We start from the raw sequence: 18100 nt of genomic DNA, 5'->3' as shown, positions 1-18100 counted from the left end.
TTATGCTATGATAGCTTTAGGACTGCATTTGCTACAAACAGTTTTGCACTCAAGTCTCCATCAGTGAACAGAGGATAAGTGCATTTAAGATGAATGAATGAATGAATAAATAAATAAATAAAAAGAAGCTTCCCACACTGGTAGTCTCATTATAATAAATGTTTTAGCCCTTCAAAAAAAAAAAATATCGGATGACAATAAGAGGAACAACTCGTACAGTGCCAATTTAGAGAGACACAGTGAAGCTATAAAATGAAGCTCTTCCCACTGTGAAGATCATCAGGTTCAGAATGTTCCTACAGGAACTTTTTTCCTCTTGATGGACATTTCACGTCAAGTTGCTTTTTCTTAATCTCTAAAACCACCACAACCTCCAACGCAACCGAGCAGTGTTATTTCACATACCTTCGGAACTATTTTGTCCTTTCGCTGAACCTGGACCCTTTGCGAAACAGGTGCTGACCTTTATGCTGTGGCATTCTAGTTAAAATAAGGCAGTCACTTCAATGTGCGTTTGAGGTTACTGAAATTGGTTCCATTGGAGAGACCAGTGTTGGCTTTGGAGGAGATCTGAGAGAGGGGAAAAGAAAAGAAAAAAAAAAACGAGGGAGACAAACAGTGATAGAGTGAGAGTGGGAGTGTGTCCTGACAGACAGAGAGACAGAATGAGTTAGAGAGAGAGAGTGAGAGAGTGAGAGAGAGAGGTGGTCTACACAACAGCAGCCCGCCCTATCTGTGGCTTCTGTCCCATTGTGTAAGTCCACCACCCCTTTAAGGAAATGAGCACATCCTGTTGTTTTAGTCGAGTCTTCCTGCATAAAGGTTCCTACATGTGATCAGTGTTCACTGAAACACACACAGAGCTCGCAGTGGACTAAAGGACCATGTCTCCTCACGTGTCCTCACCTCGATTAAGGCCAACATGGAGCCCCTCTTTTTGGGGTAAGTACTACCAATGCACCGCCTCCAGTTTTCTGATCTTTTTATATAACCAGATACAAATTCTCTGAACTTGAGCTATTCATAGAGTATATACTGTAACTCTAGAGACATTACTAATGTACTCTCAGAAATAAAGCTACCAAACTGTACTTTTCCTCGTCGATGGCGTACCGTCAATCAAGGGTAGGTCCTTTGTAGCTTTTAAAAAGAACTCAAGGTAAATTCAGGACCTTCAGGACCACTTATATAGCTTTACAGGGGTGTCAAATTCATTTTAGGTAGCATGCCACATTACACTTAGAACAATGGGAAGTGGGATAGAACCAAAAAAATGTTTAGTTGACCAATAACAATAACACGTTAACACTTCTACTTAAATGTGTTCATTTGTCGAGATTTACAATATCCGATGGGTCAAATTTGTGATTGCATAAGTATTCACACCTAAAATAGTTCTTTGACAAAGAGTTCTGGTTACAGTGACACATTTTTGTGTGTGTTAATGAAGAATTACATCATTAGCATATTTTGTCAGCAGCTCAATCTATGGCCCTGAGGTTATCGCTCTATACTTCCCCCTAGCTGAATAACACAGACTAGCGCATTTAAATAAATAAATAAATAAATATATTAATATATATAAAATTCAATTATGGGTCATCAGGCCAAGTTAGAACATGGAAGTTCATTTAATCCGCCAGATTACAAATTTAGGTGGGCCAGATCTGACTCGGAGCCATATTTTTCAATTAAAGGTACACTCCCATGCTAAAAGATACATACTAAAGGTACAAAAGCTGTTTCATTGATAGTACAGTACAGTTTGGTACCTTTATTTCTGAAAGTGTGGTCACGAGGGACATTTTTCCCTACGTGCCTATTTCCTTTGTACAAGTTGTTACAAGCATGCAGGTGATGAGGCACATGTAGTTTTTTTCCCCCTAGAGAAACTCTAAAAAAGACAGTTCAGGAAATGTGCCAATCGAACAGGACAAAGAGAGGATGCACTCCTGCTATCACCAGTTATCTCTCTTCTTCACCCTTCCTCTGTGTGATGGTTATGAAGGAAACGTGTAAACGTCCAAGAAGTCCTTAAAAAGACATCGGATGAGAAATCCATTTTGTTGGTCGCTACCTGAAATTTGAGAGCAGAAGTTTGTATCCCCCATGGTTCTTTGACTGTAAAAAAAAAACGTATAGTATCTGACAGCATCCAAAAGGACACTCTGAGGAAAGCTGAAAGGTTCTATGGTATCACAATGGGTTCCAAGTAGAACTTTTAAAAAACCAGTTGAAGAGATCTTTTTTGTTGGATTAACGCATTTCCATTTGATTCGGTACGAATGCCGATATGTTTCTTTAACCCCGCGTTTCCTCTCTCGCAGTCGCCTGCATGGTTTTGATGTTCGGTCGGCTGCAGGCACTCGTTCCGAGCGAGGCCACTCCTCCCAAACGCTCAGAAGAACAACGCGGTGAGATTTCTTTAGCTAGGCCTATAACGTTAGAACATTGTGGATTGAACCATTGCTTAAAGTGTATTTGATGTACTGTAAATGATACCAGAGCTGAGAAGCAACAAAGCACAATTCATTTGTTACTGTACTTGAGTGCACTATTTTCAAACACAGATCAGTTACTGTACAATTGACTTAAAAAACAAGTCATGAGATCACGTTTTTTGCAAGGCGGCTTAAAAAAAACCCTAAAAATTTACCACGTCATAGGATGAGGCGGGATAAATGACAGACAGCACATTCTACCCTGTGGTAGATTGACCAGAGTTCACTTTTACATTCTATTGTTTCGCAAAACCAAGGCTAGCAAGTTCAGACATTAAAATTCACCTACATAAAATCGTCAAAAAATCTGTCTTTGATGTCCCGAGAACTTTCCCCTTCAGTGAATTCAGTGTTATTTCCACTGAGAGAGATTAGTCTGCAATCGTTCTGACCACTGCTTTGGCTGAAATAACAAGAAAGCATACAGTAGTTTTGAGGTGGGCAGGGAGAACAGAAAACAAACAAATAAACAACAATACCAACAAAAAACAACAGCCATAACCTCTTGTTACACAAGAATAAAAAAATTCTTACGAAGATTCTTAAGAACTTAAGAAGTTTATACTTTTCTTTAAAAAAAGCAAAACCCAAAACACCACCACCACCACCAACACAACATCAATCGCTGTAAATATCTGTCCTTAGCTACAGTTTGTATTTATTTAGCTAGTTTGTATCATGACAGCTAGCTACTAGAATGCACGCTAGTTGTGTTTTATCATCAGAGTTATTAGCAGTTGTTAGCTAGCTTGGTTTCTTGGTTACTTGGTGAAAGGTGACTAATTTGCAAACAACAACCAAAATCAGTGTGTGGTTTAATACACAAACCTCATTACACAAACCTCGTTACACAATTTTTATTATTATTTTTTTTTACTTGAGTTACAGACCATTTTGCAGACCATGTAGGATTTCTATGACCTCAGGATGACACATAAAACATGATTCTTTCTCTATTTCTCCTCTCTCTCTCTCTCTGCGTGTGTACTTCAGGTTTGGGCAACACCCCCCTTTTCCCAGGAGTCCCGACCACACCGTTAACCACAACAAGTAAGAGAGCCTGTACCACACAGCTGTCAAAACACACCGCACTAGCCTGATACGACATCAAGGGCTTTGGCTCATGCTTAGCCGTCACGTCTGACTGAGTCACGCCACATTTCTGGGGCCAGTTTTAGTGCCTTTGACACGTTTCCCAGGACATCTCACACATGTTCTTTGTCGCAATGTCGACAAAATTAACCAAAGATCCATCTATATCATATAAAAGAATAAATATTGATGTAAAAAACAGGGTTATAAACCTGACAGAAGGCTTGTGATGGCACTAAAGATCAGCTTACACAGCTGACTGGGCCCAGGGGTCTGCAGACGCCCCGCACAGCGATTAATATCTTACACTTGATACTTGTTTAGAGTTCAAAGGTCAGGAAGTTTGTGTATCTTCGACATGCAATGGTGTGATCGGATAAGGATATGGATGAAAGTGGGATTTTTTTCTACACAGACAGTTATGGGAATATTTCTACTTGTTGTAAATCAGTAATGTAGCTCTTGTATCAGTTAACTAGGAACATAGTAACCAAATAAATTTGCTTTAATAGATCACTAGATGTGTTCAAGCTATTCATTTACCCAGAGATTGTTGCTGTGCTGTAGAGCGTCAGTGATAAAAACCAGATTTCTTCTTTGAGATGAAACCCCTACGCTAAAACACACTACACACATTACTGCCTCCACATGCTTCAGGAGTTACTGTAAATATTAGTTATGGGCTTGAACAGCTCACTACATTTGCAAACAGGTCTCCAGAGTAAAGCAATAAAACTCATTTCAGGTACTGGATTGTGTCATTTTTCACCAAGTTTTCATGACTGTAGTCTTTTCTTTCTGAAAAAAATAAACGAATAGAGGAACTGTTTAATGTAGCACCCGAGACTGTATAAGTAGACACAGTCCCCTGATTAAAATATGAATTAGCACGTAGCACTCAACAAGTCCCACCTCTACAATACAAATAGCCAATGACGTATTAGGTTCTTAGATGCATGCATAGCTATGTGTTCTTGGGGAAACATAAATTTTAAAAAAATTTTAAGCTAAAAACCATTCCTTACACCACTTTTGTCAGCGTTTAACAGCTTTTTCAAATTTTTGCTCCATATTGATCCGTTTCTGCTAAATGAGTCTCTTCTTTTGCAACCAGAATCATTGCCAAGATGGTTCCTCTTTACTAGAGGAATTTTGGTAGTGCTGGCATCTAAATTTTGCCTCGATATTTGAAACTAGCTATAGTCTCATTGGAAAGCATTAGGACGGCTAGGCCAATTCTTTTGTTTTGCACTGAAGATATTTTGGCTTTAAGATCAAAACATGGCTTGCTTTTCTCCCATAGACAGCTTTCTGGTCTTCATGTTGGTTTATCCGTTTTAACAACAAATGCAGTAGTGACATGCAAAACCCAGGGCTCAAACCAAGAGTAGATATTCAGAGCTGTTAATCGTTTAAACGGTCACTTTTTTTTTTTTTTAACAGGGCGCACCGGGCCGACAAGAAACACATGTCAATCACATGTTCCGATATTTTTGATCCTAGATTTCATTATCAGGAAATATAAGCTGCAATTCTGATCTATCGTCTCATATTCACTGTTCGATCTCAAACCCAGATGTCTTCATCTAACGAATGGGCCTTGCTGTTCCGATACTTCCCGAGGGGACTGCAGCTAAATTTGAGGTGTTCAGTGAATCACATTATAAAACCACCACTGGTTCCAATAAAACTCTGAAGGCTCTGAAACGTAGAACTCACCCTGCAGTTTGCTTGAAATGAATCTGAGAACAAAATCTGAATCTATAAAAGCCTTGAATTAGTGTAAAATATATCTACATTTAGTATTAATAACATCAAAGGGATACTAACAAATTATTTAGTACAGTAAGTATGCAGTTTGGGACACAGCCCAAGTATTCATGATGTGCCAGGGTTTTCCTGCTAGGCAGTGCTGGGGCTTGAACCCCCAACCTTCCAATCAGTAACCCAGAGCCTTAACCACCAATCCACCACATGTCTTGCCATATCTCTAAGGCAGACAGAATGAGCAGAATGAGCAGAAGCTCCGAATAACTCGCTCTTGCCAGATACAACCAAGTGTGAAATACAAGATTGAGAAACACACAAACACCTTCTGTTAGCCACTAGCCATCTATTACGAGTTCTCTATTGAACAACTTCACAGCTGCGTAAAGACACAAATGAGTGAATATATAAAGAATCTATCACTCTTGAATCCGTTTTTTTTTTTTTTTTCTCATGGCATCGTATTGACTCTGACTTCCATTTGGTTTGTGTGTTCTCTCGTCATGCTCTTACTCTTTCTCTTGGCTTCCTGCCTGCCTGTCATGATGTGAAGTTGAGACTTCTTTCATGCCTAACATTGGTGTGATGACGCTTGACATATCTGACCTGGCGTAAGACGTGTGTGTACGACATTCCTGCCAATTCTGCCCCAAGGCATTGTGAGAGGAGGTGATGTTTAGAAAAGAACATAACAGAACTGAAATCGAGCAAAACAGTCTACAGCTGTGTTTGGTTAAACACATCAACTCAGCTTTTTTCTTTTAATTTTTTATATTCTACCAGTTAGAAGTTTGGTAAACTTGACAGTAACATCACTTATCTGAGTTTACGTCCTGCTACAGCCTCGGATGAGAATACTGTACAGAAGAAATATACAATCTTTAAAAAAAAAAACCCAACCAAACAAAAAATGAGAGTATTTGATAATAATTCAAAGTTCCGTAACTCTACGACATGGTTTAGTAAAGCAACCATGAAAATATAGCTTGGTGTAGCGATCAAAACACATGCTGATCTGGTAGACGTTTTCCAGCTGATAATGTATTTCCCACTGTAATTACACTGTCGTTGATCATCCAGGTAACAACACACAGTATTAAGATTCAAGCGTGTGTAAAGTTTTGAACTGGTTCATTTGTGTAAGTTCATTATGTACATTCCATCCATCTTCTATACCGCTTATCCTTCCTTCAGGTCACAGGGAACCTGGAGACTATCCCAGGGAGCATAGGGCACAAGACGGGGTACACCCTGGACAAGGTGCCAATCCATCGCAGGGCACAATCACATACACGTTCACACACCCATTCATACACTACGGACACACCAATCAGCCTACCATGCATGTCTTTGGACTGGGGGAGGAAACCGGAGTACCCGGAGGAAACCCCCACAGCATGGGGAGAACATGCAAACTCCACACACACAGGGCCACGGTGGGAATCGAACCCCCAACCCTATAGGCGTGAGGCGAACATGCTAACCACTAAACCACCATGCGCCCCATTATGTACGTTATTATTATTTATTATTATTATGAGTATAATTCATTATTTAAATTCATTATTAGTTATTATTGTGTCTTGTGGACTAGATGTAAACGTAAGTGGTTGCTCAGTGGTTAAGATGTTGGGAAGGTCATGAGTTCAAACCCCAGCACTGCCAAGCTGCCACTGTTTGGCCCTTAACCTTCATCTGCTCAGGTATATAAATGTAAGTCGCTCTGGATTTGCTACGTGAACTAGCTTATTCAGGGCAGAAGTAAATAAAACACAAAATGCAATTTTTATGATCCGTCGTACTTTTTTTTTTTTTTCCCATTTTTAACATTTTGCAGATTCCGCAAGGCGAATGTAAACGTACGACCTCAACTGTAGCTCTAATTCAGAAGCTGTTTTTGTTCTAGCAGCACTTATTAGCTCAACCGGTGTTTTGGTAAGCTGGTCAGACCAAAGCGGTATGATTTTCAGCCTGATATTGCTGTTGTAATAAAAAATAAATAAATAAATAAATAAATTGCACATAGTGAACGAATTCTTTGGTCTTAGAATGCATAATCTGACACACTCACACACTCGATTTAGAAAAAAAGTTTGACTAAAATCTCAGCATGTCTAAAAATACACTCGATTAAAACCCACCAATAGGATGAGTGCGTAGGGTGATGCCAACCTCCTTAAACAAAACATGCTGAAGGACAGAAAGAATAACTTTATACCTCAAGCTGGCTTTGAAGAATGTTTGCGCTTGTGCGAACCGGTTTTCCGTACAATCCCGCCGATCGATGACGTCATTTTCATGAATCGCAGGTCTATCGTTAGAGGATCATCAGATAATCAGACACGGAGGACACGGGTCTGTTATAGTATTTTGCCGAGATGGAATTGGGATCCGTTGTGTTGTTTTCTACTGTGGTGATGAGTAAAAAGTTTCTACGTCGCCAAGAATCCAAAGTACACTTGAACGACCATCGTTTTTCTCAGGAGTGTACTCCATCATGGGTGGCACCAAGATGGCACCCTGTGTTGACCTTTATTTAGAGCGGTTCGAGATTTTGGGAGGGGGTTTTTTTTGTTTAAACAAACAGCTGGCTTAAAGAGAACAGAACAGCTGGTGGACTTTTGGTCAGGATTCCGGGACCTCAGCTCGCTTAATACGAGCCGTTTTATTCGTTTATCCGTTTCATCACAGTCCTAAATGTTTACTCGTGTTTCCTATTCGGCAACAGATGGGAACCTAAATAAATCTGAGAGGCGCAGTGAGCGGCCTGTGAGAAAATACATGGAGGGTTGGGGGGGAGGGGATGGTTAAAGGGGTTTCAGATGTGTGCGAGAGAGAGAGAGAGAGAGAGAGAGAGAAAGACAGAAAGAAGTGGTGCGAGCGACAGACAGAGAGAGATGGAGAGAAGCAGGAGGAAATAGAAAGAGAATGAAGGTTGGCGAGAGAGAAATAGGGTGAGACAGAGAAAGACACATATGAGAGAGAGAGAGAGACAGACACGTGTGTGTGTGTGTGTGTGTGTGAGAGAGAGAGAGAGAGAGAGACAGACAGAGAGAGGGAGAGCAAGGCAAAGAGAGAGGGAGACAGATGCAGAGAGAAGTGGGATGAGAGACAGACACATGAGAGAGAAAAAAAGAGAAAGACAGAGTTGGAGAGAGAGAGAGAAAGAAAGAGAGAGGCAGGAGGTAAGAGAGAGACAGACAGCGAGGCGAAGAGCAAGAGAAAAAAATATATAGAGAGAGAGAAATAGAGAGAGAGGGAGAGGGGTGATAGACATACAGACACAGACAGACAAACAGTAAAGGGAGAAAAATACATAAAAAATGAAAGAGAAAGAGTGAGAATCAGAGAAAGAGAGAGGAGGAGAGAGAGTTAGACTATTAATGCCAACTTGAACTTGATAGAGAGAGAGCGATTAACAAAGACTGTGGGTGTGTCCTATAACGGGTCTCCCTTTGAAACATCTGGTTTATAACCGTGTCGACATCTCTCTCTCTCTCTCTCTCTCTCTCTCTCGACCTGGGGTTACACACCGGCCGCATCCCTACTGGATATCCAGCGCACTATGTAGTGTGTTTCAGCGTTTTGTTTTTGTCCCTCAATCAGTGCGCACGTGCAGGGAGCAGGACGCGGTTAGGGCACGAGCTCTTCCACCCCTGCCCGCGTTTCCTCTTCCTGTCCCGCGCGCACACTTCACTCAGTCACGGTCCGCGCGCTCAGCAGCGCCTCGCGCACTCTGCTATGAGGGGACCGCTCTTCTTCTTTGGGCTGTTTTTCTGTGTTTCTTCCGGTAAGTTTACACACAGGGCTTCCCCTCTCTTTATTCAGCATTTCAACTGTCTGAAAGCGCTTAAAAACTAAACCGGATAAAAGCTCTTAACGATCGGAATAACGGGAAACACTTCATTACTTAATTAACTTAATTAACTTTCATAGTTATGGAGCAAGGATATTAGAGATGTCACGATACCGATTCTCATTTTCCGATACCGATACTGAAATCGCGAGTATCAGCCGATATCCATATATAAATATTATTCATAAACTACTAAGTTTTTGAATGATTTTATAGCTAAAAAAAAACCCAAAAACTGACGCTCAGATTCCTACATTGCATTGAATAATTAAAAGTAATAAATAATAAATAATAATGAAAATAAAAAGCAATCCTAACAATAAATACAACCATACAAGTCTCTTTCTTTGTAAACATTTCCGGCTTCAAATCCATGTTTTCCATTTGTTACAGGATCGGATCGATCGATTTGCACCGATATCTGATCCTATCTGATCCACCGTTATTTGCCTGATAGCGATCCTGGGTGTCGGATCGGTGCCATCTCTGTAACTCTATAACTCTGTATCAGTACAGATTAGATACAGATCTCCTTATAAGGAATATTAAAACGAACCGGATCGTTAAAATGTAAACACAATAAAACCGGATTATAAAAACAAACCAGTTTAATCCCAAACTATTTTAATAAAGGAACGCCTCAACCAAGACATGTTTCATTCCTCTTATACCACAGTACTATAACGGCACAGATTATTGTAAATGCACAGATTGCGGTGTTTTTATTTATGTACTTATTTATTTAAATTACAGAACGACTTCATACTTTTTTTATCCGTTATAGACTTAAGTGTTTAATGTGGAATATCGCTTATGTTACAGAAGCTGTAAACAGTCTTTCTAAATCTTTTTTAGGGATTTTTGAACTGTAGACTATATGTGGTCCATTGTTTTGCCGACTAGAAGCTCTTAATAATCTCCAGCACACACTGCGTCATCGAAAACACTTCAATATCATAATAATTAACAATATTATTAGCAATAACGCAAGATTAGTCATTTATAATGAGGTAACAGTTTTGCACTTCAAAAGTGATGATGATTGCCTCCTGTCCATCATCGTACAGACGATCTACAGGCCACTGTACTGTAGATCCTGGGGGCGGAGCTTTGTGAATATGTGCAGGAATGGGAGATTGGAACATCATCGGAATGTCAAAACCACCTAACCGTTAGAGACCTAATCTTTGAAGAAAGACCGATTTTACGTAATGCACCTTTAACTGGATTTTTAAACGGTAAATGTAAACGCAATTAGACCGGGTTGCATGAATAAGCTCGTTTGAATCAGTTTAACTATTAATCCAAAACGTCTGCGGCTAATTTTAAACCCTGGTTCAACTCAGTGTCTCATTAACAAGACTTTATTGACGTGTAAGGTGTGTTCGAGCGGAAAAAACACACATTATGGTGTTCCAGGACCGGGACGGAAGAACAAAGTCCATTGAACTTGGGAACAAAGTCGCTGAAACATAGTTTTAAAACAACATATAATCAATGCCAGGTTCTCATGCCCATTAGGAGGAGTATTTCCTCAGTTTTCCATTTGCTCCAGCTGGACTGAGTCAGCCTGACTCTTTTTTCGGGTTTAGCACTGGAGCTACGAGGCTAATCTTGCTAACAACAACAAGAACAACAACAAAGAAAGCTTACAGCGACCGGTTTTAGAGATTGACAGCTGGGAACTTTCAACCTAGTACCTTCCTACTTCCTATCGTATCTCCCGCTCTGTGAGTTCTCTGTCGATCAGGCACATTCGGAATTTCAAATGTGAAAATTTCTCAATTTAGGCTAATTTGAACATATTCTGTGTGTAAAACAGCACAAACACACTTCGGTAAAGGTGACACCTGATAGAGTTGCGTACCAGTGGTATTACATGTTGTCCATTTTAGACACACGTTTCCATGCAGCTCATTCTCACCCGCAGCAAAATGACCACAAGTCATACATTTCAACTACAGCTAATGATATCTAATAATGGCTGTGTCCTGAATTGCATACTAGCACACTAAATAGGATGGTAAAATACTACCTACTCTATAGCATTTGCACAGTCATCCGTCCCGAAGAAGACCCTGACACTGGAGACTCCTTCCATCAACGTTAAATAACTGGCTCTTATAATGCAAAAAAAACGTCAACATGTCAACGTTTTATGCTTTTTGTTTTGTTAAATAACCATATTTTTGAATCCGTTTATTATTATTCTTAGAAGTCCCTATGAACGAGCTGTTACTATAGGAACACTACTGAATTAGAACAAATGCATTAATATATAATAAACGTGTTTATTTGCATTACAGTCGAACTGCTGTCAGAGAAGCTGTTATTGAAACATTCATCAACATGTTCTGACCAATCAGATTTGAGAATTCAAAAGCATTGTGGGATAAAAGAAACATCATCTCTGCTTTTTCGTTTCTTTATTACAGCAGCTGGAGGTACACGCCATCTCCAAGTGTTTATTACCCACTGCTGGTGGTTTTTTTTTGCAAATAGACAGCTTTTTATTTAGCTTTTTAGTATATATATATATATATATATATGATTTGAGGTCAAGAGGTCTTATCTGATTTTAGTCAAATGGGTGACTTTGTATACGTTCTGGAGCTAGCTATAAAGTTTGGCTACGTGCACGAGCCAGTTATAACCGAGGTGAGGAGAAACATGTTTGGTCTTCGTGTAATTGTACGAGATCAGAACTTTTGCTGTTGTGCACCAACTACGAATTTTAAGCTGGGGTCCACGTTTCCCGCTTCAGAGTTTAGGGAAAAACGGACATTTACGGAAATCTATCACTCGTTCATTGTGTGTGGATATTCAAAAAAGTTCTTAAAAAACGCCCAGGCGCTTTGTTAACACTTCATCGATGCGTAAAATGTTGGATGTACGACGTCGGTGCTGCCATAATGAAACGGCGTTACAGAATTTCAGCGCTTGAGGAACTTTTGTCCGAGTGGCAATTATGATTGTACGTAGTCGGAATGGATTTTTTCCCCACTTGGATGTCTTGGTCTATAAGCTAAATTTGGGGTAAAAGGTAAATTGTGTATTTCATTTTTGGCCAAATTGTTCGTTAAAGCCATGGTCGGTTAGCTGTTAGGGAAAACACTAAAACTTGGACCTGAATATTTGTTCTCACACTCATGATGTCTCTTCCTTTGTAGGCGTCAGCACTGAAGAGAAACCGCTCTGTAAGTTTTCACTGTTTTCCATCTTGTAGTGTTGGTTTAAGTTGAATTGTTTGTTTAGTAAGGAATAAAACACAAGGGGGTTTGACGTTATGGGAAATGAATCAACGACGGGAATGTCGTTAGGAAGCGGAGTTACTGTCGCCAACCTACATAATCGCATATAATATAATACAAAGTGTTTTATTCCTCTTATACTGCGGTATAATTTATTGAAGAGTTGCACGTCATACTTTTTAATTCCTGTTATTCATTTAATTCGTACAGTTAATGTTGTGCAATAATTCGTGTTTTAATGAATTGTGTTTTATCCTCTTTGTGTACGGGAATGAAGCAAGCACATGTGAAGTATACTGTTCCTTATGTGACGAGGCTACACTGCCAAGGGTTCAGTGCTACTCTGAATTCCTTAAAATCTGCAGACTGAATTTACAGAATGAGCTGGATAATGTCAACTCCACCGACTTGTGCGTGTGGGATAAAGTGAAAAGGTTAGTGGTGTTTCTGTGAAAGATCACATGGGAATTTTTGCACGTAGATGAAAAGGCAGAAATTCTGTTTTTTGTGTGTAAAAAAGTGTATAAAAAAATTTCTGGACTTCATTTTTCGGGCATCATTCAGGTGTAAACCATAACCTCTTGTCGTGTTACCTGGGTCCTTTGGAATTTGGTGCTTTAAGTTCTAGCAATGCTGCAAAATTTCAAATAAAACAAAAATGGCTGGAAAAAAAGTTCAAATGCTGAAAATTCCTACAAGAAAAGTTTTCATCCGGCATCCTAAAAATTCTAGTAATGCGTCATAATTCTGACTACGAAAATAGCAGAATAGTGAAAATCATTCAAAAAAAATGTCAACAGTTGAAATTTCTAGTGATGCTCCATAATTTTGAATACCAAAATAGCAGAAAACGTTAAAATTGTAAAAACATTTCAACAAGAAAAGTTTAGTTTTGTGCAGTAATGACCAAACCCCCCCCCCCCCCCCCCAAAACCCTCCCAGAAATTTCAATAATATTATTATTATTTCTCTCTCTTTTTAAATTATTTTTTTTCCTCCACTAAGCATTAATTAATGCTTTGGATTAAATCTTTTAAAACAAATTTTTTTTTTTTGTAAATGAATAATGAATTGTGTAATTAATAACGATTATATGAAATATAATGAAAAAAGCTAAATAACACCAGAACCTACCACCACAAACAAGAACAATAATAATCGTACAGCACTTTGTTCTCAGTTTTGGTTTTTGTTCCGGAATTCAATAATTCTCGATGGTTCATTCAGTTTCATTTAGATTTTTCATTTTAACGCCTCACTAAAAATGTATATTCTACCAGTCTACCTTCCACCACTACTTACCACAATTTTTTAATAAAAACGTCCTCAAAATTCGATGCTAACTTGCACTTTTAGTAAACCTGACAAGGAAACACTCTGTTGTTGTGTTTTTTTTTATATATATATATATATATATAAAAGAACATAAAAGTTCTATATATGTTGGTGTACTTTTCGAACATACTATTTAGTATAGTATTATACTGTTTCAGATGCTAGACTGTGATTGGCTGGTGTTGTTTGTGATGTCATTTGTTCAGCCTCTTTCGAATATTCAGTCCCACTACAAGTTAGTCGATGAAAACCCATTATGTCATTTCTATTACACTATAGACTTTTTGAAGATGTTTTTTTGGTTTGTTTTAAAAATCTGGCTGGAAATGTACACACTCTCGCTTGATCTCTCTTGCAGTTCCTATAACAATTTCACCATGTGTTCGGAGGGCATTGCGGAGTGCTTGGTGCTCCCGTGGCCCAACAGGCTGGTGGAGGACATGTTTGTGGAAATCCACTCCTCCTTCTTCCAGGAGTGTCCCATCGAGACGCTTAGGGATCCGCCACCTAACGTCATCTTCGCCCTCGTCATGACCCCTATATGTCTTATCCCGGCCATGGTGGTGCTTGTCGTGCTGAAGACCAAGAACGGAGACAGAAGGTCATAAAGCTTGACTCCATCCCCCGGATTAACTCCATCTGCCCTTTTCCTGGAAAAAACAAACAAACTAGGAATCAAAACTGGTCTTCTTCTTTTAGACGTGAAACTTTTTTATATGTTTAATTTTTTTTTTACACTAACTTGACCAAAAACCCAACAGTAGTCCTGTTTCCATCTACCTGCTATGCGAATTCTGAAATATTGTGAATGGAAATGCCAAGCAATGGCCAGCAATCCAAGAGAGTATAGCAACTGGTCTCTGGATTCAAAGGAAGGCCTTGTTGTTATTATTTTAATTAGTGCAGCAGTAGCCAATCACAGGCGTTAGGTTCTGGCTTCGTGGACGTAGTTAAATAGTATTTGCGTCTAGGCAACTACGAATAAAATATCATTAGCCGGAACATGAAATCTCCTTGTCCTGGGTTCTCAGGACACTGATTTGTCAGTATGATTTAGTGGTATAGAAACGCTGCGATAACAATTTCTCATGATTATCATTTTATTTGTACTTATTTTTCCCCAGAAATTTCGCTCGACGTTTATTTTTGCAAAGCATCTGTATGGAAACAGACCTACTTGAGCAATAGTTATCATGCGTCACTGGTATATTAGGATCTCATAATCATATCTGGATCAACATCTTTGTTGTTTGAAGGAATTGTTTTATTGGCCATTTTTTTAAATCCTAGCTAAAGGTGATGAATAAGAATTTAAGCGTTTAAGCGTTTTTAAGCGGTAAACATTCTTGCAGACGCTTTTAAAAAGCAGCGTTGGATCGTCTGCGCTCGTGCTTCAACCAGCAGTTTATTTTCTACGTTCTTTTACTCATTCGTACTCTCAAATCCTGATATTAACATTACAATGCTGAGTGCTGGTCCAACTCTGTTATTAACACCTTTATAAGTCACTGAAGCCTTACTCCATGTACTGTAAGACTATTTTTTTTCGTCCATAATTAGTATTTTGATATGAATTTGAGTGTCAGTCGAGTGACAAAGGCCAATTTGCTGGCTCGGGTATGATTATGATAAAATCTCAACGCTTATTTTTATGATTTTATGACCCAAGTCACAAGCGGTGACTATCGGTTTTTATAACAGGACGACTAAAAGAGAATTTCACCCATTTTTTCCCCCTTTCTTTCATATTGAACTCAAGTGTCTGTCACTGATACAAGATAAAAAAAAAAAAAGTGCTTTGCTTCAGTATGAACTTTTCTAAGAATGCTTTCTGGTTTGGAAAGGAAACAAAGCATCGAGTGGAAATCTCGACTGTCCGCAACACTTTTCGTGATGTTTGGGTTCTCTTCAGATTCTGGTAGCTGTCAGGAGAAACTCCCCAGGTTCTGTTGACCTCCAACATCTGACCAATCAGGAACATCTAAACTAATCATGTTGCTGATAATTCAGAAACCTCTGCATCTTGCTCGAGTATTCTTTGTGTGTATGGCTTTGGATTGGACAATGAAGGGAAGAGCTCTGTTTGTTTGTTAGTTTTTAAACAGCGATAGCTTCAGCGAATTTTCACCAAAAATCGTTGAAGTCTAATCCTATTAAAGAGATATGGGACCAATATTGTCGGGTATAAATGTGCAAGCAGAGATCCTTATAGCCTCATTTGCTTATAAATGGTTTAAAGTAGATTGTTTTTTTTTTACTTTTGTGGAAACAAATACAATAGCACCACCAATGGTCATAAGTGGAAAAAAACCCCCAATACACTCAGAATGATATGAAGTAGAAGCTGGGGCTGATTTCTTTCTAGCCCAGATTGTAGATTCACGCAGTCGAGTCGAATGATTGTAATAGCGTGATACGCTAATTGAAATAAAGACGAACAAGCTGGATTACTTTCTTGATCGCTGATTTTTCATACTGGGATTAGACTCTAACTCATTTGTCTTACGATATATATATATATAAAAAAAAACAAACAATACAGAGCAATGAAAAAAAAAACCCTGGTGTATCGTTTCCATTTTGTTTTGGTGGCAGACACCAAAATTTGATGCAAATTATAAAGAAGAAAATGGGTGAAATTCCTTTAAAGGAGCAAGTGAACCACATAAACATCTCAATCGATCAGTGTATTTTTGTATGACAATGCAGCGTTCTCTCAGTCCGCAGCTTACTGAATGTTTAAAGGTTTAAAGCATTAGTTCAACCACAAGGTTGAGAAGTATTCAAATCCCACGACTGCCCCTGCTGGGTCATCGAGCCAGACGATTAACTCTCATCCGTGGGTGTCATTTGTAAGCCTTTGGCCGCTTTGGTGCAACATCCAGAGTAATTTAGCACGGTAGAGATGAAAGGTGAAGGGTCAGAGAGGTGGCGTGGGAACACTGTTAACTGGAAAAGCAGCTGGAATGAAGGCTGTGTGCTTACCTGTGTGAATCTGAATAAAAAGGTCTCAGTTCAAGGTCTGACATGGGATAAAATAAGAGATATGTTTATACGTAGAAATTGTTTTACTGTTCCATGTAATTGTCTTTAAATGTACTTTGCACATTTTTTTTTTTTTTTTTTGAACGACTCTGAAAGTGTGTGCTTTCGTTGAATCTGTGTTTTTGAGCTGCTCTGTCTTGTGGTATGGCCTCACTAACAATCTGTGAATCATTTTATACTGTTCCTCTGGAAGCACTTTTACAATTACAACTTTTACAAAGACATACAATTAAACCGTACCTTTTTAATACGATTATTCCCCCTCCCCCCTCTCCCCCCCTACCCCCTCCCCTTTACATGAGTCATTTTTACCCTCTTCAACTCGGTGTCAGAAGATGACTTCAGTGTCTCTAAGAGAAACCAGAACGTCAAACATGCAGATGGTCGTATGTTAGCAATTTTGATTCCTTGTAATTCCTGCTAATTAATGGCCCATGAGATAAACACGCCAAACATTAAAGTGTCCTCTTCCTTTCTGCTCAAGTGCCACAACCTTGGCAGAATGTTCTAAAGCATCACGGGAAAACAAACAAACATGTGTCCTTTCAGTTCAAGTAAATAATTGACCAAAAAATGATCACACTGCAATCAAATGAAATTGAAAAAGCTAAAGATGATTTGCCATGAAGGTTACCTTACTGTTGTTGAATTCTTCATTCTGATTGGTCAGGAGGATGTCGATTCTGACCAATTCACAGATGGATATATATATATATATATATATATATGTGTGTGTGTGTGTGTGTGTGTGTGTGTGTGTGTGTGTGTATACATACACACACACACACACACACACATATATATATATATATATGTAAGTATAATTTATAAAAAGTGACTGTCACTCAATATCAAAATTTCATGCAAAAAAAAAAAAAATGACAGAAAAATAACTTTATTTTTCTTCTTGAGGAAATTTGGAAGCGACTTCCTGTTGAACTTGTGACTTGTGGAATATTCCAAACATTTCACGCGGGTGAACGTGTTCAGGTATCATTCAGTTGAGTTTGACTAAAAATGTACGCTTTTCAGAACCTGTAATGAACGAAGCACCATCATCATGGAAAAGGACGTTTCAATCAAGAGGTGTGAAGTGGATTCGTACATTAATGTAAACTAATAAAAAAAATAAATAAATAAATAAAAAGATTGAGTTATTAACTAAAGATCAGGTTTGATTTCAAGGTAAACTGTACATGTAGTGGGCTGGGATGTTAAAAAATGAGATGTTAAAATACAGATTTGTAAATACT

At 38.8% G+C, this 18100-nt stretch overlaps 1 protein-coding gene across 2 annotated transcripts; it reads left to right on the top strand.

Moving 5' to 3' along the window:
• Positions 1–474: 474 nt before the first annotated feature.
• ramp2 (receptor (G protein-coupled) activity modifying protein 2) lies at positions 475–17100 on the top strand. Of its 2 annotated transcripts, XM_053617211.1 has the most exons (6): positions 478–942; positions 2328–2414; positions 3495–3551; positions 12387–12413; positions 12745–12901; positions 14161–17100. In XM_053617211.1, the coding sequence occupies exons 1-6, from the start codon at positions 885–887 to the stop codon at positions 14408–14410; spliced, it is 636 nt and encodes a 211-aa protein (XP_053473186.1). In that variant the 5' UTR covers positions 478–884; the 3' UTR covers positions 14411–17100. The 2 variants fall into 2 exon arrangements, with proteins under 2 accessions (XP_053473194.1, XP_053473186.1); XM_053617219.1 differs by lacking the exon at positions 2328–2414 and having other exon boundaries at positions 475–942.
• The last annotated feature ends 1000 nt before the right edge of the window (positions 17101–18100 follow it).

Source organism: Ictalurus furcatus, chromosome 2 (assembly GCF_023375685.1).
Source record: "Ictalurus furcatus strain D&B chromosome 2, Billie_1.0, whole genome shotgun sequence".
Lineage (NCBI taxonomy): Eukaryota > Metazoa > Chordata > Actinopteri > Siluriformes > Ictaluridae > Ictalurus > Ictalurus furcatus.
The sequence above is the reverse complement of the archived record's forward strand: the minus strand, read 5'-3'. Positions and strand labels throughout refer to the sequence as shown.